The sequence below is a fragment of the Anas acuta genome, chromosome 19 (assembly GCF_963932015.1).
Source record: "Anas acuta chromosome 19, bAnaAcu1.1, whole genome shotgun sequence".
Lineage (NCBI taxonomy): Eukaryota > Metazoa > Chordata > Aves > Anseriformes > Anatidae > Anas > Anas acuta.
This window is the reverse complement of record NC_088997.1, coordinates 1366481-1389328: the sequence shown is the minus strand read 5'-3', so window position 1 is coordinate 1389328 and position 22848 is coordinate 1366481. Positions and strand designations below refer to the sequence as shown.

At 49.5% G+C, this 22848-nt stretch overlaps 1 protein-coding gene across 17 annotated transcripts in view; it reads right to left on the bottom strand.

The window, feature by feature from the left end:
- MSI2 (musashi RNA binding protein 2) overlaps window positions 1–19355 on the bottom strand; it is a 227212-nt gene extending 207857 nt beyond the window's left edge. For 4 of the 17 annotated variants that reach the window (XM_068656173.1, XM_068656178.1, XM_068656182.1 and 1 more), the window contains exons 1-5: window positions 19075–19346; window positions 18766–18806; window positions 18548–18629; window positions 18208–18292; window positions 14060–14101 (exon numbers count right to left, since the gene is read on the bottom strand). In XM_068656173.1, the coding sequence (XP_068512274.1) occupies window positions 14060–14101; window positions 18208–18292; window positions 18548–18629; window positions 18766–18806; window positions 19075–19136 (312 nt within the window). In that variant the 5' untranslated portion in view covers window positions 19137–19346. Of the gene's footprint in view, window positions 1–14059; window positions 14102–18207; window positions 18293–18547; window positions 18630–18765; window positions 18807–19074 lie in introns of all 17 variants that reach the window. The other 13 variants (XM_068656177.1, XM_068656183.1, XR_011089017.1 and 10 more) reach the window with 12 other exon arrangements.
- Window positions 19356–22848: the final 3493 nt, after the last annotated feature.

Here is a 22848-nt window from a genome sequence, read left to right as displayed (position 1 = left end):
TGGGAAAAGAATACTCACATCCTCCTTTAAAAATAAAAATTTAAGCACAGGGAGAGGCAATGCCACAATCCCCTGCAACAGACAAGCCCAGACCCCCTGAATCCCAGACCGGTGCCTTTGTCACTGCGCTCAATAGAAAACACAAGTTATTCAGGCAGGCTGACTACTTATCCCGCGCTCCCGCCTGCTTGCTGGAAATTGCTATTCGAGGAGCTGCCCAATCTGTAACGACTTCTGGATGAGTCTGCATTTGATTTCAGGGCAAAGGCCAAGCCAAGAGGGAGACCCCGCAAGGAACTCCTCCCTCCAGCCTCAGCTCATTTTTTAAGGCCGTCTCAAAGATGAAAACAAAATGCTTTAGTGCTCGCAGGGGCTAAATATATGGAGTTCGAAAATGAAATACAACCTCCTTTCAAAGCTGCTGATAGGCAAAAACTATGTTCTTTAAAATAAAATGCTGGAGCAGGGGTGGGAGTCCTGCAGGACCAAAGGTTTCTTTTAAACTGACACAAACAGAACTGCCTATTTCTCATGTAAATTATTATTTTTTAAAATCATAATAACTACTGCAAGTCCAGCTACCCCTGTACATAAAACCCTTTCCACATACATATTTTCCTGGGGGAAAAAAGGCTTATCCCCACAAAGGAGTATGAAATAAATTGCTTTACTGAAGGTTAATAATATCCTGTCGCCGTGGTAAAAGACTCAATTACAAAACCTTCAGAAGAGCTCCCAAGGAACTCATCTGCCTGCAGTGACAGAGGCTTAAATAGCCAAAATACACAGAAAGGCTAAGCGCTTCCCAAAAGAGAGGAAAAGGGGAAAAAGATGGGGGGGTTAAGTAAAAAACCTGGAAATTGGACACTCAAGGTTATAAAAAAAACAAAAAACTACACACACACACACACCGATGATTCCCCTCCGCACACACAATTCTCTATAATCTCAGCAAGAATTATGGCCTAGGGAGACCAGCACTAATTTTAGTATCAGATTTATTATGCAGCAGGGAGCAGAAATCAGTCAGGCCCGTCTCTCACTCCTAATGGGCAGAACTAGATCACGCTCCGGGAAGGCTCTGCTGAAGAATAGCTCGGGCCTGGTGAAAAACAAAGCCCCTGGGGCTCCCCGGAGCACAAACACACTGCGTTCTTAGAAGCCACAATAAAACATGATGATACTCCTCGTTTCTACAGCGCTGCCTGCCAGAGGATCCCAAAGCACATCAGTCAGAGCTTCCCGTGCCTCACAGCAGGGCGCAGCCTTCGGGGTGCTCGGGCTGGGGCCCGGGGGGGGCCTGCTGTGTTTTACCTCCCCGACGAGGGTGCTGTTCAGGCAAGTCCTCTGCGGGCAGGAGGACGGCTCTGCCCAGCCCTCAGGAGGCTTCTTGGGCAGCGGGGGCAGAGGGAGGCTTAAGGGCAGCTGAGGAAGGAGCTGAGCGCTGCCACCCGTGCTGATGCTGGGGGGGGATGTCCCCAGAGCACCCTCACACAACCCTCACCCTCACCCTGCCGCATCAGCCCCCTGGCACACACGGAGCATCCCCCAGAAGTTCAGGGGACGGCAGCAGGGCGCCCTTCTCCGCTCAGCTCTTCCCCTCCCTGCCCCAGGCTGTTTGCAGAAGCCTCAGTGCTGTGCTCCGTCCACTCGCCTCCACGTTTTAAGCATTTTCCAGCCTAGTCCCTGCATCCGTCTGTCCCCCCTCAGACAGCAAACAGCACCAGCACCATTCTTCGGATGCTTTGAATGCCCGGTGTAACCAGGCCTACTTCGAACAACTGTTTCCAATAAGCCAGCACCAGCCCTTCACAGAGGGCTGTCACGACTGGCTCACGCCTGCTCCCCAGCTCCCGAACAGCCCCGCGATGCAACACCAGGGCAGGCTTTGCACAAAGCTTTGTCCCCTGGTGGGAACTGAAGACATCACACCACCACTCGCACCGCACCGGCCACAGCTCAGCCAGGATGATGCTGGCTTCTCGCGCCCTCATCTCCTCCCTTTAACCAGCGCAGAGGCAGCACAGGCACAGCCCCACGGGGCAGCACGCACCCCAGGCCGGTCAGCAGCAGCCCTCTTTGGAGGCACGGGTTATTTCCACCGGTTTGGACGTTTCAGGGCACGTGAGCAGCACTTCTGTTTTCCACATCCATAAAACAAGAGCGATGACAATCACTTAGCTCATCTCCATGTGATGAGAATCAGGGTCAGATTTGAGCTCGTTCCAGTCATTTCAGCACTTCAGTCTTTTACAAAAAGAAGATGCTGGCGTCTACAGAAACCTGTGTCCCACAGACTTTCATTTTCAATGAAATTTCTCCAAGAACCATTTTTCGTTGGCATCTCACTAAGATGAAGACCAGAAACTCTCAAAATATCACTACCTCATTTTGTTTTCACATAGAAGCCAGGCAGGTACATGCCTCTAAAAACTGCATTACCTTACTTCTTTGTGTATCTAGGCACTTTGCTAGTAGTTTTCTAGTTGTGTTTTTGAAATGGCCATGAGTGTATCAAGCAATTTAGGAGCTTTGCTTTGACCTGCTCTAATGGAAGCTTACAGTTAACTCCTGCTAACCTCAATGACAGCAAAGACAACCAGCAATGAGTAATTTAGAAAAGTCCACAGGAAATGTACGTGGTCACTCATGGTTTTTACCTACAGTAAATAACAGATAATAGTAAATAATAGTGCTAATGAAAACAGATTTAGGAGTTGTGAATTCTCCTGCATGCTTTCCTCCATCAAAAGAGCTGCCTTTTTGCCTCCAAATTTTAGGGGAGAAAACAAGAAAAAAACATAGCAGTTTCTTGTCCAAAAAGTACCTCCGTTACCCAAAGATCGTCCACAGAACAGTTCACTTACAGCCCAAACCTAGCCCTGAACTACTCATGTCCTGCTCATTAAGAAATCACGGAACTACTCCTGGCTCCTATCTCATTTCTTCCACTGACTTCCTCAGTAACCCCGAGCAGCTGACTTCGATGGAAGTTATGAGACTTAGAAATTAATTCAGGCATTTACACACCTGCCTGGAAAACAAAAAAAGCAGGAGAGCAAGGGACAGAAAAGACAGCAACCAGGCCCTAATAATCCTGGCCTCATCCAAGCAAACTTAAACCATCCATCCTGGTCTGCTAACCTCAGTGCAAGCCCCCGGAGCTCTGCACGTACTGCTGCTTCTACCACTCTGGCTGCCAGGCAGCAGAAAGTCTCTCACATTTCTTAGGGCAGTGAAGACCTAAGATCCTCCTTACAAAAACAGGGACCAGATTACCATTCAAGAATGCCACATCAGATTTATTCACTCAATTGTACTGGAAGCGCAAGCTCTCCTTCTACAGAACAGCCCCACGTCATGTGCACAGCACCCAGCGAGCTCACCAAAAACTACTTGCACGTTAACACTGCGCATTTCAGACCTGCCAAGCAGCAGGAAAATAATCTTGCACATAACCACCAAATTACCTCTTCCTCCCTCTGCCTCTTTACAGCCTAGAGCACATTTTTGCCCGCATAACCAGCACCAATAAGCAGGCCAAGCAATTCAGGACTTGCTCTCTGATCTCTGTTCCACCTCAAGAAGCGCTTGGCAGCATCCATTTGTCTGCCTTGATCCAACGATCTCCAGTTCTCGGCAAGACAAACAGGTGCTGTTGTCCTTCTCTCAGCTGGAGGAAATTCAGAACATTTCAAGGAAACAAAGGGATGCACCCTCTGCAGATGAAGGAATGCACCTGCCAAAGACCTCCTCTAAGAACACTGAGAAACAGAAAATTCTCTTTTCATTTTGTCCATATAAGATACTTGCCCTGTCAACCACGTTCCTTCAGCTGCAAGCTGGATGAAATAAGGTTACGTTTTCTGCAAGGATACTTGTCCTCCCTCCCTTTTTTCTGTAGCCATCATTTTCAAATGAATTGACACTTTATTTTACTTTCCACATATTGCAAGAGATCAGGATTACGCAGCATCAGCTGAATAAAGTTCCACACACGCTCTCATCAGCTTGATGTGTTCAGATGACAGTGATGGGGACTATAAAAGCATGAAGACAGATAATCACTGCTTATGTCTGCAATTATAGTTTCAATAAAGTTTCTTCATGGCTCTTTAGCATTAAAGCCTTTGGACTGGTAACTAAATTGCTTTCATTTTTTGTATTTTATGTTTTGCTTTCTCGACCCCCTAACACACACAAATAAATTGATTGAGAGAAAAAAGAAATGCCCCTACTAAAATATCCACTAAAGATACCTCAAAAACAGCAGCCCAGAAATCTGAACTGATTTCAAATAGCTACAACAAAATCAAAGCCACGCTCACAAAACTTTGGGGGAAATCTTAACCATGGATGGCTTTCAGCTATCATTTTATTTGATCTGGAAGATATAACATAGAAGATGTGACCAGATTAAAACAAATTAAAAAAAAAAAAGTCACACGAGACAAGCCCAACTCCCTCTTCATACATAAATTGCTGCGGACATCGCATGCATAACCCAACGCTTTGATCACAGTTCACGGTGATTCACCAGGATTAGGCTGACTTGGGGATTTAAAGCACACAGGCACCTGGCAGGAGACTCCCTCCAGCTCCCCTCCGCGCCACCCACCCACGGGATGCAGGCTGACCAGGGCAGGGACCCCCAGGCGGACAGGGGGGACAGGCACGTGCAGTTAAACACAGCCCATCTCTGGCAACGCGCCCCTCGGTGGGGACACACTGGGACACCCGATGGAGGAACTGCCACAGCCACCCCTCCAGGCACCGACAGGGAAGGACGAGGCTATGAGCAGCGGTCACGGTCCCGCTGCACAAAGGAGAACGCCAGGCTCCAGGAGCTGGGCCACGGGGGCGGAGGAGCGTCCGGCATGGCTGAGCGCCCAGCTCTGCGGGGAAGAGAGCAGCCAACGCAAGCTGGAGGCAGAGGGCCCCCAGGACACCTGCAGCTTCGCATGCTCGCTCCTCTCCTCTTGTTTCTGAGGGCACCAGGACCATCCACGCGGTGCCGTGCGTGTTCGAGCCCGCCGCCAGCCCCTGCCCTCACCTCCCGGAGCCGCCAGGCGAGCGCTGCGCCCCAGCCCCCATGGCAGCCCGCAGCGCCACGTGACGGCGCCGGCCCTAACTCGCACCACAAACCACCTCGCCCGCTGCGGCCTAGCGCCCTTATCTCGCTTCCCCCCTCCCCAAAGCCTCACCCCGCCGGCGCAGCTCGGAAACCCGAGCACGCAGCAGGAACCTCGGCGTTGGGCGGTTGCAACCTCCGCCGTGCCCCCACAGCACCGGGGCTCTCGAGTCAGGGCCTCCCTCACGAGTTCTCAATCAAAAGTCGTTAAAAACATAAAAACCTCAGTTTAATCCCTCAAACGAGTCACAAAGAGCTGGCAGCGCTCGATACTGCTTCGCTTCACGCACTTCCTTCCCAACGCCCAGGGCCGCCGTCAGCACCTCTCCAGAGCAGAGCAGACCGTTTACCTCACAGCACCGAACCCGGGGCTCAGGAAACAGCTGCGTGTGCTGCCACGCTGAGATACTTCTGATAATCCCTTGTGCCATTTTCTCCTCCAGCTCTTGCTTCTGCAGGCTCAGTGGCAGCATCCCCAGCAGCATCAGGGCCTTGTTACGTCTGGGTTCCCACACGCTCCTCAGAGTCCCACCTCCGCCGACGCCAGGCTGTGCTGACCCCAATGCTCCTGGGACATGACCATCACGGCACAAAGAGCAGGTTTTCAGGGGGCTTTATCACCGAGTACAGTTTGAACAGGGTGGAGACCAAACTTCAGGTGTGTGCATATTCAGCAGGCCACCCAGCCAGGGCCAGAGTTATCGAGATGACCTACAGCACTGACTGGGGAGGAAGGTGAGCTATCTAGTACAAATATATCAATCATAAGAAAACGAGCAAACTGAAACAAAAACACAAGGGAGCCTCAGCCACCAGACCGACACCCCTCCCTGCAGCTGGCTCAGGGCTCGTGTGGGACTCACGTGAGGTCTCCCAGGAGATCCAGGATGCTGCAGAGAGCAGAGGCACAGCGTTTAACGCCACAGCAGCCCTGCACCAAAAGGTGGGGTGCTAGCCCCGTCTCCTCAGCAAATTCCTGCGATATTTCACATCTCCACATCAACTTCAGCTTTCTTTTCCATGTCTCCTGTTGCCTCCTACACTTCACTAAGCACACAGTGTTGCTTTAAACTTTGCGGGTCTGCCAAATACAATGCCAGAAGTAGGCAGATTTCACCAGCAAACGAGCATCTTCTATAACCCTCTGCAACATTTTGCAAACCTTTGGCAGACGCAGGATAAACACCGTGTATGCATCAAGCTCAATGTGCAGCTCAGACTCCGAGCAGACAACAGCACCTGTGCATCTCTGAACATAAATGATTGATAACAGGGCCAAATGGAAAACTACACGTTTCCTGCTTTCAGTGAGTGCTGCAGAAAAACATCAGCAAGGTCCCTGCAGCAGCACCTTTCTCCAGCAGTGCACCCAACAGAAAACCAGCCCTAAGGGTTTGCTATTGATGAGCTTTTGCCACAATCCACACCTCCAACTCGAGAGATACCTCTCAGTCCAGTTGGACTTACAGATGCTTGGGACAAACACTCTGCTCTTTGCAAACTCCTTACAGACCCCATCTACTCACCCTTCAGGAGGATTCCTGTACATTTATACAGCAATTCTAACAAAAACCTCTATTGACTCTCTACCTAGTAGGTTCTCTATTTCTGCCAGCATTCAAGGAGCAGGAACTCTTGCTGGCACTTCACAGTCCTTATTTTAAACAAATCAAATCTTCAAAACACTTTTTCTCCCTATGCTCCTCACCTTCCCATTCATGCAAAACTGACCCACAAAACAGCATAAAGATGAGCTCAGAATCAGGAATACTAAAACACAAAGGGAAACAGCACGGGACAGGTTTGGGGGGACGAGAATTTCATATCCTCCAGGCAATACCAGCATTCCCAATGAGCTGGGCTAAGCCACAAGGGCTGGAATTGCTCCAGGGCTTTGCCCAAGTTCCCAGCCAAGGGACGAAGCACAGCGGCCCTGCTCTGGCTGCATCTCACAGTTATAAGGCCCACACAGAAGAAAATAAAACCAACAGGACTTAACAACTTCAAACCTTGGGAACTACTTAATTCACTAGATATTAGTTTCTTTCCCCCACCCCACCGTTTTCCCTCCCACCTGCCAGGCCACCTCATTACTGTCACTCTACATCAGCTCTTGCTACAGTAGTTTTCTTGGACCTTTGCCCCTTTAGTCAGCTTGAAACCTCTTCCCTATTGTACATCAGAGTCAATGGGAAATTAATGCAAGTCCTTGCTGGGGGGAGGGAAGGGCAGAGGGAATGGCGCTTTCTGCTGCTGTCGATATTACTTTCCCCTCACCCTTCTTGCCACGTACACTTCACCAACATATTAAGAAGCCCTGTTTGCATTTAACTGCTCTTGCTGAAGTCTCTGGAACTATTCCTCACGTGTAATGGTTCGAAAGTGTTAGCAGGGTAGGGTTTTTTCTTCTAATCTAAAGCCCCAAGTACAATCTTAATACATAAATTAAGCCTACTTGATCACAACAATACATACAGCAACAATACATACAGCTGCAGACGTCCCAGCACGAGGAACGACTGAGCAAGGGCAAAGCACTTCCTAACATTCTTAACATTTTCTCTGCACTCAAAAAATAAAGGAAACATTTTCACCAGGAGAGCAGAAGAACGTCAAAGTTTAGAAGTAACTTATTAATACAGCACGCTGATCCCTCTACAGGGCTTCACATTAACTTGAAAGTTACTCAGCAAACCACAATTTCTACAGCAATATCATCTTAGAAACCTAAGCCACATTGAACACTACTCACATAGTTTACAGAATTATTCCAGTGACTAAGGCAAACAGAATGTGTGATTGCAGGACTAGAGACTAAATTAAGCTTAGACGATTTTTTTTAAAAAGTCAGATACTACAGAGACCCAGCCTCATGCTTGCAATTACTTTTTTTTTGGCAACAGCAGGTTAGTACTTTCTTGTGAGAGAGACCCTCTGGTGGAAGAGGAAAAACAAGAGCGAGGAAACTGGCCATCTCTGAAAGAAGTGATGGAACTGACCGTATACGAAGTACTGTCAAACACACAAAGTAATCTTTTAATCTTTTTCTGCTACAGGCTCCTCAGTTCAACAAAGCATTTAATAACGTGCTTTTAGTCCATCCTGATTCAGCAAAGCACTTACCCACATGCTTATGCCAACTTAAGTATATGCTTAAGTGCTTTTGCACAATAGGGACAGAGAAGATTCCGGCCCTGCAGATGAACCAGTTTCTGAAAGAAGCCCTTTTTTCCCTGTAACATGACTGGCTCTATCTACAGCTTCCCTTCCCTTTAGAGCATGACCCAAAACGTGTTTGAAGCAAACATTAAAACACAATTGAAAAGTCAAATAACTATTAGGAACAGCAAAGACATCCTTGTGTGACTTAACAAAATCGAAGAGCTGTTTTTTTTCCTTCCCAGCACAGCATATACCTTGATCTGCGAACGTCACTTTACCCCAATTCACTTGCTCTCCTCTGAAAATAAGTTACAAGTTCCCCTAATGCTTTGGATTTCACAACATTTATGAGACTATCACCAGAGTCAACAGGCTAAAAAAAGAATCCATTAGCATTAACTGGGCTGTCACTGGCAGTGACAAATAAATGAATTTGATGGTTTTAGATCAGTCATTAGTAGACCTACCCCCGGGCTGATAAAGGCTCAGCACTTTGCAGACGAGATGTACTCAATCTGGAAGCAGAGAGGAGCGTACAAGGGTGTTAGCAGGCTGCTCTTCTTCCATCTCCCTATCCTCCCTTATTTCGGACCCTTTCCTGGCATATCCAAGCACCCAGGCCTTAGTGCAGAAAAGTTATGGTTAGATGCCATTAAAAAAAAATCTAATAATAAAGAAAAACAAAGGGAATGGAGAAACACATTAAAATAAAAAATTAAAATTGAACATTGCTTAACTTTTTAAGTCAGCAGTAAGTTAAAATTAAAAATACACTAGACACAGCTTTTGTGTTTTTGTAACACAAAAGACGTCCTTAGGCCATGATAATAGAAAGCCATGTTATTTTACACAAGAACAGGACAGTCTCTGGGGATTAAGGACAACGTGAGCATCTACCTGAGTGTTTAGGGAGAAGAAATAAATGTTTACATCTCCAAAAATAACAAAGTGATGAAAATCCAACTCAGCTCTTGCCTCTGACAAAACTCTCTGCACTCACAGAATGCCTTGCACAGCCACTTCTTCCTCTGGCTGCCAGCATGAAAGAACAGAGATCATGTTCTGCCTCACACAGATCACAGAGAGCAAGAAGCTGAGCCCAAGAATAATGGGTTTTAAAACCCTGATCCTCTACTACCTGAGAAGATCAGCCAAGACTCAGACTCATCAATTTTTTCATTTCAGCACCTGATGCCAGAGGCGAGTTTTAAGAGCTGCTTACGCTGAACAAGGCATCTGCATCAGGGCAGGTTGAAGATACCACGCACTGGCCATCAGCTGCAAAAAGAAGTCCCTCATACCGCTCGGCAAAGGCTTCATACTCTGTACGCAGCAGGTAAAGCAGTAATATTAAGGTACACATACATGCCCAATGCCAAGAGTAGTAAATACGACCTCTCTTATTCTATCCAGACCTGTAAATGCAAGGGAATAAAATAATAATAATAGAATTAACAGCAAAAAGGTCTGACCGAGCTGCTCTTGAGCCTGGTAGGAAAGGAAGGGTGGCAGGAAAGGAAGAATCCCAAGCTCTGCCGGTGTGTTCAGGCTGCATTCTTTTGAAAAGGACTTCAAAGTCTACCCTATACTTAAAGCAAGAAGGGAAGTACTGGGACTAACCCGGAGGAGTTTAGAGGAAGAAGCAGGGGAGGAAAACAACAGAACTCTTGATTTCCAAGGTCCATCATTTGCTTTGGAATAAAATCTCTCTGCTACTCTGACTCACGCTTATCAAGCAGCCAAGGGATGCAGACACCCCACCTACAGTTAACTTAATTGGAATCAGACATCTAAATCCCCTGTTTCGCTTCAAAAAAAAAAAAAAAAAAATCCCAGGTTAGCCCGGGTGTTATTCCAAAAGGGCATGCCCTCCATTTGCTGCTCTGGAACAGCCAGCTTCACGTGGGTTTAACCGGAGCAACTCCAATGAAAGGAGAGTTGTTGATGCTCTGTTTTTCGCCCAAAGAGGAGGAACAGATGTGTACGACTGCACCTCTTGCAATCCATGGGCCCGGCCAGACAGGAAACCAGCTAGGCCACAGACAAGGTACGCACAGCTTGCCGATACACTGGCTGACTTGAGCACAGCGATTCCAGAACCAGTTATGGGTCCTGTGCTCTCCTCTGTCAGGATGAAACACACCTAACAGAAACACCGGTACGCAGCGTCACCATTCGACTACCAGGCTAAGTATGTCTCACCACATAAAGCCCTTTTGCTGCTTTGTGCTGGACAGTCCCCAGAATACCGCACCCAACCAAGGCAGATTAGATCCCAAATTGCCACACGCAGCCCTGACAAGAACGAGTTCTACTCCTGGTGGTCAGCAGACACCGAGCCCACGGCACAGCGCTGCAGGAGCCCCCTTCCTCTTTGTAAAAAACACTCTCCAAGGAAGGGGGAGGAGGCGCAGGGGCTGGAAATTGCTCCCATTTGAGAACATCTAGCAAACGTGCTAAATTTGCTAGGGCTTTTCCAACCTAACACAGCAGGTAAAGTCGGAGCTGACAGGCTGCGTATATCACAAGTCAAGTGACAGTAGTCTTTGGTATTCAAAAAAAGGGCACTAAACTACTTCCTTCCCCTGCCCACCCCCGTCACAGCTGCTTTTTAAGGATTTTTATGTCAGCAGAGTTACAAACAATCAACTGTTAGAGAGCTCATTCCAGCATTTGGAAGCAGGACAGATTGTTATCAAGGAACAGCAGCCTCCAGAACATGGATGTGTATTCTTTTCATCTCGCTGATAGCCATGGACTGGAACCTCAACGAGTCAAACCCCTACAGCACATTTCCAAAAACAATGGCTTCAAGTCATCCTGGACTTCACAAGGAGAGAAGGATTACACATCACTGCGTAATCCACTGGAGGCAATCACTGAGGATTTTCTGCAAGGGTCATTCTCAGAAAACCAGGGAAGAATGCTCCGCTGTTACAGCCTGCCACTTCTCGCTCAGTAACCAATTTGCATCACCAGAGAGGTGTCAAATCACGAAGATGCAGTTAAAAAAAGCCCAAAAGAAAGCGTTTTACTGGGACACGGTCTGAAAGAGGAGGCCCAGCCAATTAAAATCAATCCGAAGGGGGGAAGGAACAGACACAAATCATTGTGCACGCACAGAAAAGCCAGCGTGACCCCGCAGCCCACAGCGAGGCGTGATCTGGCAAGGGGGCGCGTGCGGCCCCAGAACCCACAGCCGGCCGGAGCTGAGCACCCCGGGCAGGCCGGGAGGGCTCCCAGAGGGAGGAAGGCCCCGGTGGAAGGAAGGAGCTGCCGGCAGCCCCACGAGCGAGCACGGCCTTCCTGCAGCCCAGCCTCCTCCTCCTCTCCTCCTCCCCAGCCCCGTACCCGTCACCGAGACCACCAGAGAGCCGAGCCCTCTGCGTTTGGCTACACACACCCGGGAGGACGGCCGGTGGGGGAAAATGGAAAAAATAAAAAGCCTTCCCTCGAACCTAGAGAAAGACAGAGACGTTTCATTAAATGCCATTAATCTCCACAGACCCAAGCATTAGCTAGTTAATTAGACTAAAGCACGGTCACATTTTAACGCTGAGCACTCACTGTTCAACTGGGATAAATGAACAACTGAAGTCCAAAACCTTAATTCAGTATCTAATTAAAAAACAGAAAACAAAAAAATCCAGATTATAAAATACAGTCCAGAATAATGTATCACAAATGATGTAAAATCTGTTCTTCACTGCACACGATTTTCTCCAGTTTCGTGATAAAGCCCCTTCAAAGTCTTTTGTCCCTCCTCCCCCCCACACACCCGGTGGAAATCCCAGCACCTTAGAAGGGACAAGTCCATAAAAAGCAGCCACAGACAGCGCTGACCTCTCTCCAGACAGAGCAGTTCCTGCTAAGAGCATCGTACATTCCAGAACTGACCCCACACATTTTTCACCAAAAGCAAAAAACTACCAAGAAAAGTTACTTGAGGAAAACCAAAATCCCTTTTGTAAAAACTTCCTGTTAAACAATGCAAAAATCAGGTCAATTTAACACACTTACATCCACTGCATAAGACATGCCCTTTTTCTGGTGTTTTTTTAATTTATTTATTTATTTACTGTTTTAGAAGAAATCACAAAGGACAGTTTAACAGCTCTGTTGCAACTATTATGAACTTTTACAAATAGCGCTATAGAAACAGATACCTGGTAGATGAAAACAATTTATAAAGTAAATAAGCCTTTAAAAGTATTGGGCAGGGGGAAAGGAACAGCAACCACAGTGCAAGATCACCCTCATGCAAGATAATCATCTTGAATCGTGAAACCTTACAAATTTTTAAAGTTTCCTGAATTTTTCTCTGAAAGACAGCATTAATTCAACAACATAATCCAGAAGCCACAAACCCTACGAACTATAAACTCTGCTGAGCATGGAAGCAAGCCAGGCAACTCATTATTCACTAATTAGTTATTAGATATGTCCAATGAAGAAAAGAACCCCTAAATACTTGACTGTATTAGTTTGGTTTAAAATTCTGCAAGTAGGCTGTTAGCTTTTGTTGTTGTTGTTGTTTGCTTTTATTCTAAAGAAATCACTAGCACCTCTCCTTCCATATGCCTAAGGTTCATAAATTATACATTGTTTTTTCCAGACGCACGCTTTGCACGATATATAATGTTATAGTTCCACACACTATTGAACTGCTTGCTTTCATAAAAGCTATATACAATAAAATTGTTAGATTAAATTTGCTCAGGTAATCTCATGCCACAAGCTTTCAACTGTTCTTCCGTATTATAAATGTGCCTCTACAACTTTGCAGTTGTCTTCCCACTTTTTAAACAGGATATGAAAGCAACTCAAGGTGATTACAGTGTATACAAGTGGTGTACACCAGATAAATTCAATTCTTCCTATAGATTCTCAGAAACAAATCATAACAGTAAGTTGATTACAAAAGTTTTCTTTTGGCCTCTGACTTTCAGAATTCAAATGCAACTGCCCACACATTTGGATCTGAAACTGTTGCTTTCATTAGCCACAGCCTAAAGAGCAACAACCACTCCTATTCCATAAGCAGGTCCTCCGGAGGAAATGGCACCTGGCGATGCTTCAGAGCAAGCACGCAGACAGAAGCATCGCTGCACACAGCTACAGCATCTTTGTCCCTGCGCGGAAACCGGCCGCACTACAGCAGGAGTGCCCTGCAAGGTCACTCCTCCAGCCAGCAGTAAGGGACTTAACGCTCATTGTGTCGCTGCTCTTGCAAAAGAACACCCTGTGGCCTGAAGAGTTCAGAGCTTCATCAGAAACTCGCTATCCAACACTTATTAAGTCTGCAAACACATCTCTGAAGTTATACAAAAGAAAACTTGCAAACAATGAAGGCAGAGATATATTCCCCTCCATCACAACCACAGAACTGAAAGCTCAGCTCAAAACAAGCCCGAAGTCTGCTCTTAATCCAAACGCTCTTCATAAACACCATGCAAAACACATTGCGTAAAATAGCAAAACAAACGCGAGTAATGCAGCAACGATCTCCCACCACAACGAGAAGCCTCTGGTTTTCAGCCAGCGGCAGCTGAGCGGCACTCTGCAAGGAGACGGTTAAACTGGAGACACGTAATATCGCACAAAGCAGCTCTCCTGTAGTTTCACAGCCATACGCTGATACCCTTAAGACGCCATGCACTCCGGCTTTAAAAGCTTTCATTGCCAATTCCCTGTTTGAAACCTGAACTGCCTGGCAACAATGATTCTCTGTGTGCCTAAAATCCTATTATCGATCCTCCTACTTACCTTAGGCTGTGCTCGTCGGGGAAATGCAACTTTGGGGTCAATCTGAGGAAAAAGAAAGGGGAAATCAACAAGATAGCTTTTGTTGTCGGGGTTTGTTTTTTGTTTTTTATTTTATTTTATTTTTAAATCACTGAATTATTAATCCCTCATTTCTCAGGCTTATAATTCAGCACACTGGGTCATCTAGAACTACTTTGGAAGTGACAGATCACAGTCTCGGTTTGTCAGGTAGTTTTTTTGGCAAGGGGAGGGAGATAGGAAGAGAGGAAGAAAACATCTCTTCCGTACATCCCCTGCATCAACTTCGGGGCTATGATCTCTGCTCGCACCCAGGGAGCTCTGTGTAGCCTCTGGGTGCTACCTGTACAACAAAACTGCACGCTAAACCATATCTGCATGCTCTGGAGGTTGCACAGAAAAATCCGCACCCCTGATCAAGATCTTAACCTGTTGGTTTTGACACCTGTACCTTCCTTCAGTTGGGCTTTGGGTTACTTCGTTTTTTGGTTTTCTGTTTTGTCAACTGACTAGCAACACCACACAAAAAAAGAAATGCAGAACTCAGAAGTCAGATTACCTCGATTAATTATTAGAACTAAATCGTTAGAAGGAATGCAAGATTATCCTTCATAACAACATCACTCATTGATCTGGTATACAGCTTCCCTCAGAAAATATGGGTGAGCAATGAAAGACTATGGGGTGGAAAAAGAAGAGAGCAAGACAAAACATGCAGGCACTTTAAACCGTGAGGGACCAACTTCTTAAAGATTTTCCATGAAGGAATTACCTACAGCATTCTTGAATGAAGCACGCTACCACAGAGACAAAAAGGAACAACAACAACAAAAAAAATCTGTTTCACCCCACAGTCCCTTGTTTTAAGGTACAGCATTGACTCCCAGCATGCTGCATAAATGAGAAACCCTGTCCACTTCGCAATTCCAAAATGCTACTTCTGCAACTGACAAAAAAAAATTCCACATGGGTCACCTTTAAAAATTAAAAGTTCTCTACCTGTCAAAAATCACTTAAAAATAAAAAGCATCATAAATGAGTGGCTGAATGTGAATTAAAAAAATCCCACCTTCTGAACAGATGTCCATCTAAAATTGTCATCTTTAAAAATGACTGCAATAAAATGTCTACGTGCTCCTGATTGCACCTGTATTTATTTATTTTTTTTTAGCAGCATCTGCACACAGACACGTTCTAAATAAAGAGACTGGAAAAGGATGTTTTAAAGGACTAAATCCTACCTTAACTGTGTAACTTGCAACTGCTTTCAGTGTCATTTCTGACTGCATAACAGACTTTAATCCTGATCATCCTAAGGTATATGTAAAGAAGTAGAGGCTACGATAGTTTGGGTTTGGTTTTTGTTATATTCCCACTCCCCCCTCACCCCACGCCCCCAGCTAACCCTGAACAAGGAGATATTTCAATTTGGTATTGTCATTCCTGTGGTGAATTGACTCATAAATAACCACGGGCCTCTCCTAAAAAGCAGTTTTACTCAATTAATATGTCAAAACTGCAAATATCACAAACATTTGATGTGCAACTGATAAACTAATTTGTCTGCATCGGATACAAATAGAGTATCTTTCCTTTTTTTTAAAACATACCTGAGAAATGAGCGATTACATGCCACTTAATTGTTCAAAAAGCATAAAAAGTAGAATTCTTCATCTAGAAAGCTAACCTTTTCATAGAGATTAACATTATCTACAAATATATTCAGCACTGACTAGGCATTTGTCTACTGGGGAAATACAACAGGTATGGATTTTCCACAGAGATACCTAAAGGTAGAGGCAAATATGCACGTTTCTATGTTTGCTTCTCAAGTCAAAGATTTCTCCACAAAAGAGAACGCCAGTCCCACCAGAACGACATTGCTGCAGAGTCCCACTGGCAAAAAAAAGTTGGGAGAGCCACTAAATTCTGAGGCAAAACAGTCACTTCTGAAGGTCAGTTCAAAGAGCATGGAGTTCTTTGCACCACAGCAACAGCACTTGTTTCTTCAATCGGTGACTTTCCTTCATGAGAACTTTTGGATGCACACCTTCAGCATTTTCAGATGAACACTACCGACAAACATGTCAAATCCATACCTTTTGCATAACCCTGTCAACTATTTAAACAACAACCAAAAAAAAAAAAGTTCTACCAAAAAAAAATTAGTTAGTTAGGTACAATTCTACTTACTGTATCTACAAGTCCTCTAGGAAATGACTATAATACTATTTCTGATATGAATGGCCATTACCTAAACAAAGCTTTTAACGTAACTGTAAACAAGAGCGACGTTTCCATGCCAATACCCAACCGATCTGCCTCCTGTGCTGAACGTTGAAACAGAGTCAAATGCTATGTTATACTAAAGAATAACATAAATTTTACAGATAAATGGCTGAAAGGGAGCCTGGCTAGCTCTGTGCATTACTTTTAGGTTGCATTCTGACTGTAAGGCTGATTTGTTTTTCAAATTGATTCAGTCATTATCACACAATCAAAATCGAGGCAAATTTGTCCTGGTCAAGCTTTTCACCCCTTCCCCAAGGAAAAGAAAATTAATATATTGCAGAGACTAAATGGTGATAAAGGAAAAAAGCTGGGGGAGGACCTAATTATAGGCAGAAATGAGACAAGGTGTCCTCCCATGATTTTTTTTTTTTAAACTCTCGTTCAAGATACTGTTTGTCTTTGTTCTTCTTATCTAAATTTATCTTTAAAACACATAGAGAATACAGCTGTACACGGAAAGTCTGGTGACTTTAATCTCTGAAGCACAGTAGAATCAGTTATCATACCATATCTGATTAAACCTAAAATCAAATTATTAAGGCATGTGAAAGCATGGGCTACGTGTTCAGACAAGCCCAACAGAATTTGTAGGTCAAACTGAAACACTAAATTCCACCTGCTTCTACAAGGGCTTTGGGTTTTTTGTTTTCACAGAAATCACATTAAAAATCACACACTCGTGTTTGCTCCCTGCTCGTTCTATTCCTCCGTTAACTGCATCTCCTCCGCCCAGGTACACGCAGGATGTTCCAGCCCTCAGACAGGATTCTCCCTGCCACCACGCTCGCGTTCAAACATTTCAGCTCCAGAATGCACGCTATAAAGGACGGTTACAGCAACGCACACATTTGATACGTTCAGCAGAAGCTCTCTGCCAGACAGTTGAACCAATACGATCCTTCCCTTCCCAAAACACGACCCTCCTCAGACCGATCGGTACCAGAGCAAAAATGACCTCTACCGGCGTCCTTTCCCCCACCCTCCAGGTTTGCTGAGGCTGAGCACTGAAACAAAGTAAGGCACACGCAAACTTCATCATCCTTCTGCGTGGCCTCGATTGCAGGGAGGAAAGCAGGGCCCAGCGCTGCACACACACCGGGCACCTATTGTTTGACCCAATGCTGAACGTGCACTGTCAGGTCAAGGGGTGAACTTCATGTTTAAAAATAAACAACAAAAAAAAAACACGTGCGAATGTAACATTCACTAAAAAATAGATCAAGTGAATAATCTCGTAGCAGTCTCCTTATGTTACCCACTGGAGGCTGAGAGTAGCAAAAAGCTTTGCAGAAAGGACAACAAATCAGGACTTGGGCTGCTCTGCCACCGCCAACCTGGAGCTCCCGCACAGCTCCCCAAAATTACCGGGCAGGGAAAAACCTCGCCAAAAAAAAGGCTTCAGGAGTGACACCAGAGGCAGCTTTGGCGATCTGATGGTCAGTCAGCCCTGCCCTGAGACACACGCACCGCTAAGGAAATAAATAATCAATCGCAGCAAATAAAAAGTTCCCTGCAGAAAGCCTGCTGCAGCGGAACACCAAAAAAGTTAGATTTCCCCCTACAATTCCTCTCAATGTCACCGCTCGATAAAATACAAGGCTGGGGGGAGGAGCCAGCGGCTGCTATGGGAAGATTCGGATTGAGAAAAAAAAAAAAAAAAAAGGAAAAAAGAAAAAGTTAACAGAGGAAACGCTGTAAAAGTGAACTCCGGGAGGGGGCTAATAAATAAAAAAAAAAAAAAAAAAAAAAAAGAAAAGAAAGGGACGGCGGAGGCCGGCGCTGCCCGGCTCAATGACAGCGCGGCGCTGCCCCCCCCCCCCCCCCCCCCCAGCACCTACCGTCTTGGAGTCCAGCTCGTGGTGGGGCTGGGCCAGCACTTTGTCCACGCTCGCCGGGTCCGCGAACGTAACGAACCCGAAGCCTCTGCGAGAGACAAAGAACAGGGAGCGGGGGGCGGGGGGCGCTCAGCACCGGAGGAGCGGCGGCACGGAGGCAACGCCGCCCCCGCCCCGAGCCCCCCCCCCACATCCCCCCCACAACCCCAACCCCGAGCCCCGCTCCCGGCCCCGTCCCCTCCCCGCTGCCGCCCGGTGCCGGCCGGGCCCCGGGGGGGGGTCCCCGCTCCCCGCTCCCCGCGGGCGAAGTTGTGCGTGCATGAGGGGGTGTGGGGGGGGTTACCTGGAGCGCTTGGTGGTGGGGTCCCGCATGACCATACACTCTCTGATCTCCCCGAATTTGCTAAAATAGTCTCTAAGGCTGTCTGCGGAGAGAAGAGCACAGAGGCAGCGCGGGGCGGGAGGGGGGGGACCGGGAAATGGGGAAGGGGGGGTGGGGGGGCGTGAGGAAGGGGAGGGGGGTGCGGTGTTTTTTGGGGACGGGGGGGTCCCGGCGCCTACCTGGTGAGGTCTGCCAGCTGAGGCCGCCGATGAACATCTTGCTGGGGGGGCAGAGCAGAGCGGGGTTGAGCGCCGGGGCGGGATCGGCCATTTTGACGGGGCACCGCACGGCGGCGCGGAGCGGAGCGGGGCTGGGGGCGGGAGGGGACGGGAGGGGAGGAGGAGGAGGGGAGCAGGGGGAGGAGGAGGAGGGTGGGGGGGGGCCCGGCCCGTGCCCGTGCCCCCGCCCCCCCCCCCTCTCCCCTCTCCCCGCTCCCCGCTCCCCGCTCCCCGTTCCCCAGCCCCGCCGCCGCCTCCCCGCCGACTTACCCGGGGTCGTGCTGCGCCTCGCCGGGGCTGCCCGAGGTCGCCTGGCTGCCGTCCGCCTCCATGGCCGCAGCGAGCCGCGCCGAGCCACAGAGAGCCCCCACAGCCCCCCCACCCCCCGCCCGCCCCCCGCCCGGCCCGGCCCGGCTCCGCTCCGCTCCGCTCCCCTTCCCTTCCCCCCTCCTCCTCCTCCTCCTCCTCCTCCCTCCGCTACCGGAGGCTCTCGCCGGAGCGGCGCTGGGGCAGCGGCCAGAGCCGTCACACGTGGGCTCGGCTCGGCTCAGCGCCGTCCCTCGCTCCCTCCCCCCGCCACCATCCTCCTCCTCCTCCTCCTCCCCCCCCCCCTCCCTCCATCCCGCGCGCCACGGGGCGGGGCCGCCGCCGTCGCGTGGCCCGGCCGCGACGTCACCGGCGCGCGCGCGCGCCCGCCGCGGCCCCGAGCCGCCCATCGGGAGCGAGCGCCGGGAACGCGCGGCCCCCGCCGGGCACGGGAGGGGACGGGGAGGGTGTTGGGGGGGGGGGGGGGGGGGGGGGGGCTGGGGGAGCAGCGGCGCCGTGGCCGGGGGGCGTGAGGGGACGGCAGGGAGCCGGGCGGAGCGGCCCCGTGGCACGGTGGCACCCGCACGGTGTCCCGGTGGCCCCCACAGCCCAGCATCGCGGTGTCCGGGTCACGGTGTGCCCGTCCCGGTGTCATCCCAGTGTCCCCAAGTCACAGCATCCCAGTGCCCATGTCACAGTGTCCCCATCTCAGTGTCCCGGTGTCCCCACATCGCAGCATCCCAGTGTCCCCACCCCAGTGTCCCCATCCCAGTGTCCTGGTATCCCCATCCCAGTATCCCGGTGTCCCCACCCCAGTGTCCCGGTGTCCCCACATCGCAGCATCCCAGTGTCCCCATCCCAGTGTCCCCACCCCAGTGTCCCGGTGTCCCCACATCCCAGCACTCCACACCCCACTGTCCCCGGTGCCAGCCTCAGCTTTGCTCCTGCTCGGTGCCCGGCAGCGCTGCAGCAGGAGGTGGGCGCAGTGCGGGGCCGCCAGCTGCTGGCACGGCTCCATGAGGTGCCTGTGCTCAGTTTCCCCTCAAGAAGCCCCCATCAGGGGTGCAGGCCACCCGCCCAGCAGGACCAAGCCGCTGTGCCCCACATCTCCAGGGGTGTCCGTCAAATTCCAGCAGCTGCACCAGCACCAACCCAAGCCCCAACCCCAGCCCCGGGGCTGCTTCAGCTGTCAGGGGAGCGAGGCCTGGGTTAGGGCACCCCACAACCTCCCTGACCCCGCTGCCGAATTGCTGTTATCCCCTGCTTCAGGGAAAAGCACAGCCCGGTGGCTTTGGGCAGGCTGTGTTGGTGCCGCCTCGTCTGCCTCTCCCAGCGCTGTGGCCGGGTTCAGGCAGGTGCCCGTGTTCAATCTATTCAGTCATTTTTGCTATCTCTCTTGCACGCACCGTGTAGATTTACAAATTCAGCTTATTTTTCAGGCAGCCTCCCATTACCCCCTTGTGGTTTTGCCCTCGGTGAGGTTTACAAACCCCATTGTGGTTCACGTATACACGTCAGGCTGGATGCCGCTTTTGGGGCAGAAACCCCCGTGTCCTTGCCCCTGGCGCCCTGGGAGCAGCAATCTGATGGGGAGTGCTGGAGGAAGAGCCCATTAGTGCCCCATCTGCAGAAACAGTTCACAACTCCCACCCTATGGTTTTTTTTTTTATCGTGACCATGATCAACCCCTGCAACAAACCCTTGAGGAAGCGGTGGCCTTTTTCTCACTTGCTGCACCAAGAGCCCTTTCTAGCAGAGATGCCTTACCCAAACATTAAGTGATGGTGTGAACATCGCTGAGTGGACAATGCCACAGCTTGGCCGCAGCTTTAGCTCCCAGAATTTGCACCCCTTGCTCACCCCAGGGCAAGCAGCCACCTGCAGGGGCTCGGGCCCAGTGCACCGGGGGTGCTTGCAGCCCCCATGCAGGAGCAGTGTGCTCATGGGGTGAGCACTGCCCGGTCCTGCCCGTCACCTGTGCCGTAAAAGCAGCGTCTGCAGCTCACGTGCCGTGGGGTTCTCATCAGCAGGCCTGCGCTGAGTTGATTAGTTATTCATGTTTAATGCAAGATGAAAAGTGCTGCAGTACAGGGGAGTGCCTGTGGAAGGTTTATTACTGTTCAGGGGATTCCCTGCCTGGTAGGAGAAGGAAGCAGCAAGTTTTAGTAACATCTCTGGATGAGATCCAGAGAGAACAAGCTTCTCTGCCGCCTGGTCCGAGCACAGAGGACCCAGGCACCCACCTTCACCGCCCTGGATGTGTGCATGCAGGCAGCAGAGGGGCCAGCACGGCCACTTCCCAAAGCCTCTGCAGCCAGCACAACCCCAGGGAAGGGGCCGGGTTGCAGCGACCCCACGACCGGGATGCCCACGGGCACCACGACGGGAGCGCGCACTCTCCTCCTCCCCGGCCACCAGCGTTCGTGCTAAAGATCCGAGCTCCCAACAGACTTTTGGGAGGAGCTAATGAACTGTGAAGCTGACATCTGTAACTGCTGCTCAGTGGTAGTATTGTCCCTAGCCGCACAATTAAAAGTTGGAGCATTTATCCCAACAACAAGGAAAGTTACGGCTATCGATACAACCCCAAGCAGCCGGTAGCTGGTAGCGCTGCAGACAGCTGAATCCGCGTTCACACATCTGTCCTCGCACTCTCACAGCACCTACTCCTCGTTAGCAGGTTTTAGCCTCACTGGTCGCCTCTCAACGTACAGCAACCACGCTTCACAGATCGGAAATTGAGGCACTGAGTCCGCTAGGTAAGCTTTTAGAGGGCCTGACTAACACCTGGCTCTGCATCTCACCGGAGACACGCGTCCTGGGGGGCTTAAGTGATTCTGAAATACACAGCTGTCGGGCTCCTAAACCAGCCAGGGGCTTTTGAAAATATCATGTCCATTAAGGAAGGTGGAAGCAGGCAGCTGAGTGAGGTGCAGGTCCTCATCGCCCGCATGGCAGCCTGCTGGGACATCTTGTCCACGCCGTGCGGCGCTGCTGGACGGCTGCACCTACCGCACGCCGCCTGGAGAAGGAGTTCGGCTCGCTGCTGCAGGAGAAATCTGCATTTATGTTTTGTGTGTGCTATAAATTCAGTGTCGTAATAAAAAGGGGCTAAATCTTCACTGAATAATTCATTTTCGCGCGTAAGGAAGAAATAATGACTTATATTATATTCCATCTATCATTTAGCAAGTTCTTGGGATTGATCGGCCGGCGGCTGTCGGCAGTCCCTGATCACTGGCCTGCCCGCTGCCCAGATGCGGCCTCACCTGACAAATGTTATTTAGACAGCATTACGGAGGGGCAGTGCACGGGGGAGCTGCCAGGAAATCAAAGAGCATTTAAAATGCAGAATATGTCGTTGTCAAACAATTGGTCTCGTTGATGCCTCGCTGCCGCTGGCGTTGCCTCGGTGCCCGCAGCGCTCTGCGGAGAGACTCTGCCAGCACGGCTCTGCCAGCACGGCCACGGAGCAGGGGTGGCACGGAGAAAGGGAGCGATGAGCAACGGGATGGCCAGGAGGCTGCAGCTCCAGCAGGGCCTGGAGGAGGCGTTCCCCGTCCCAAGGTTCCTAACAGAGAGGTTTTTCACGTGCACGGCACCAGCAGCTTTGTTGCAACGCTCGCAGGCAAAAGTTCAGCAGAGTGCGGATTTATTGGCTCAGGTTTTGGGGTTTGCTTTTTAAGGCTCTCCAGCCTTCAGTATCCAACTGCATCTCCTAGTGGTGTGCGCTCCCCG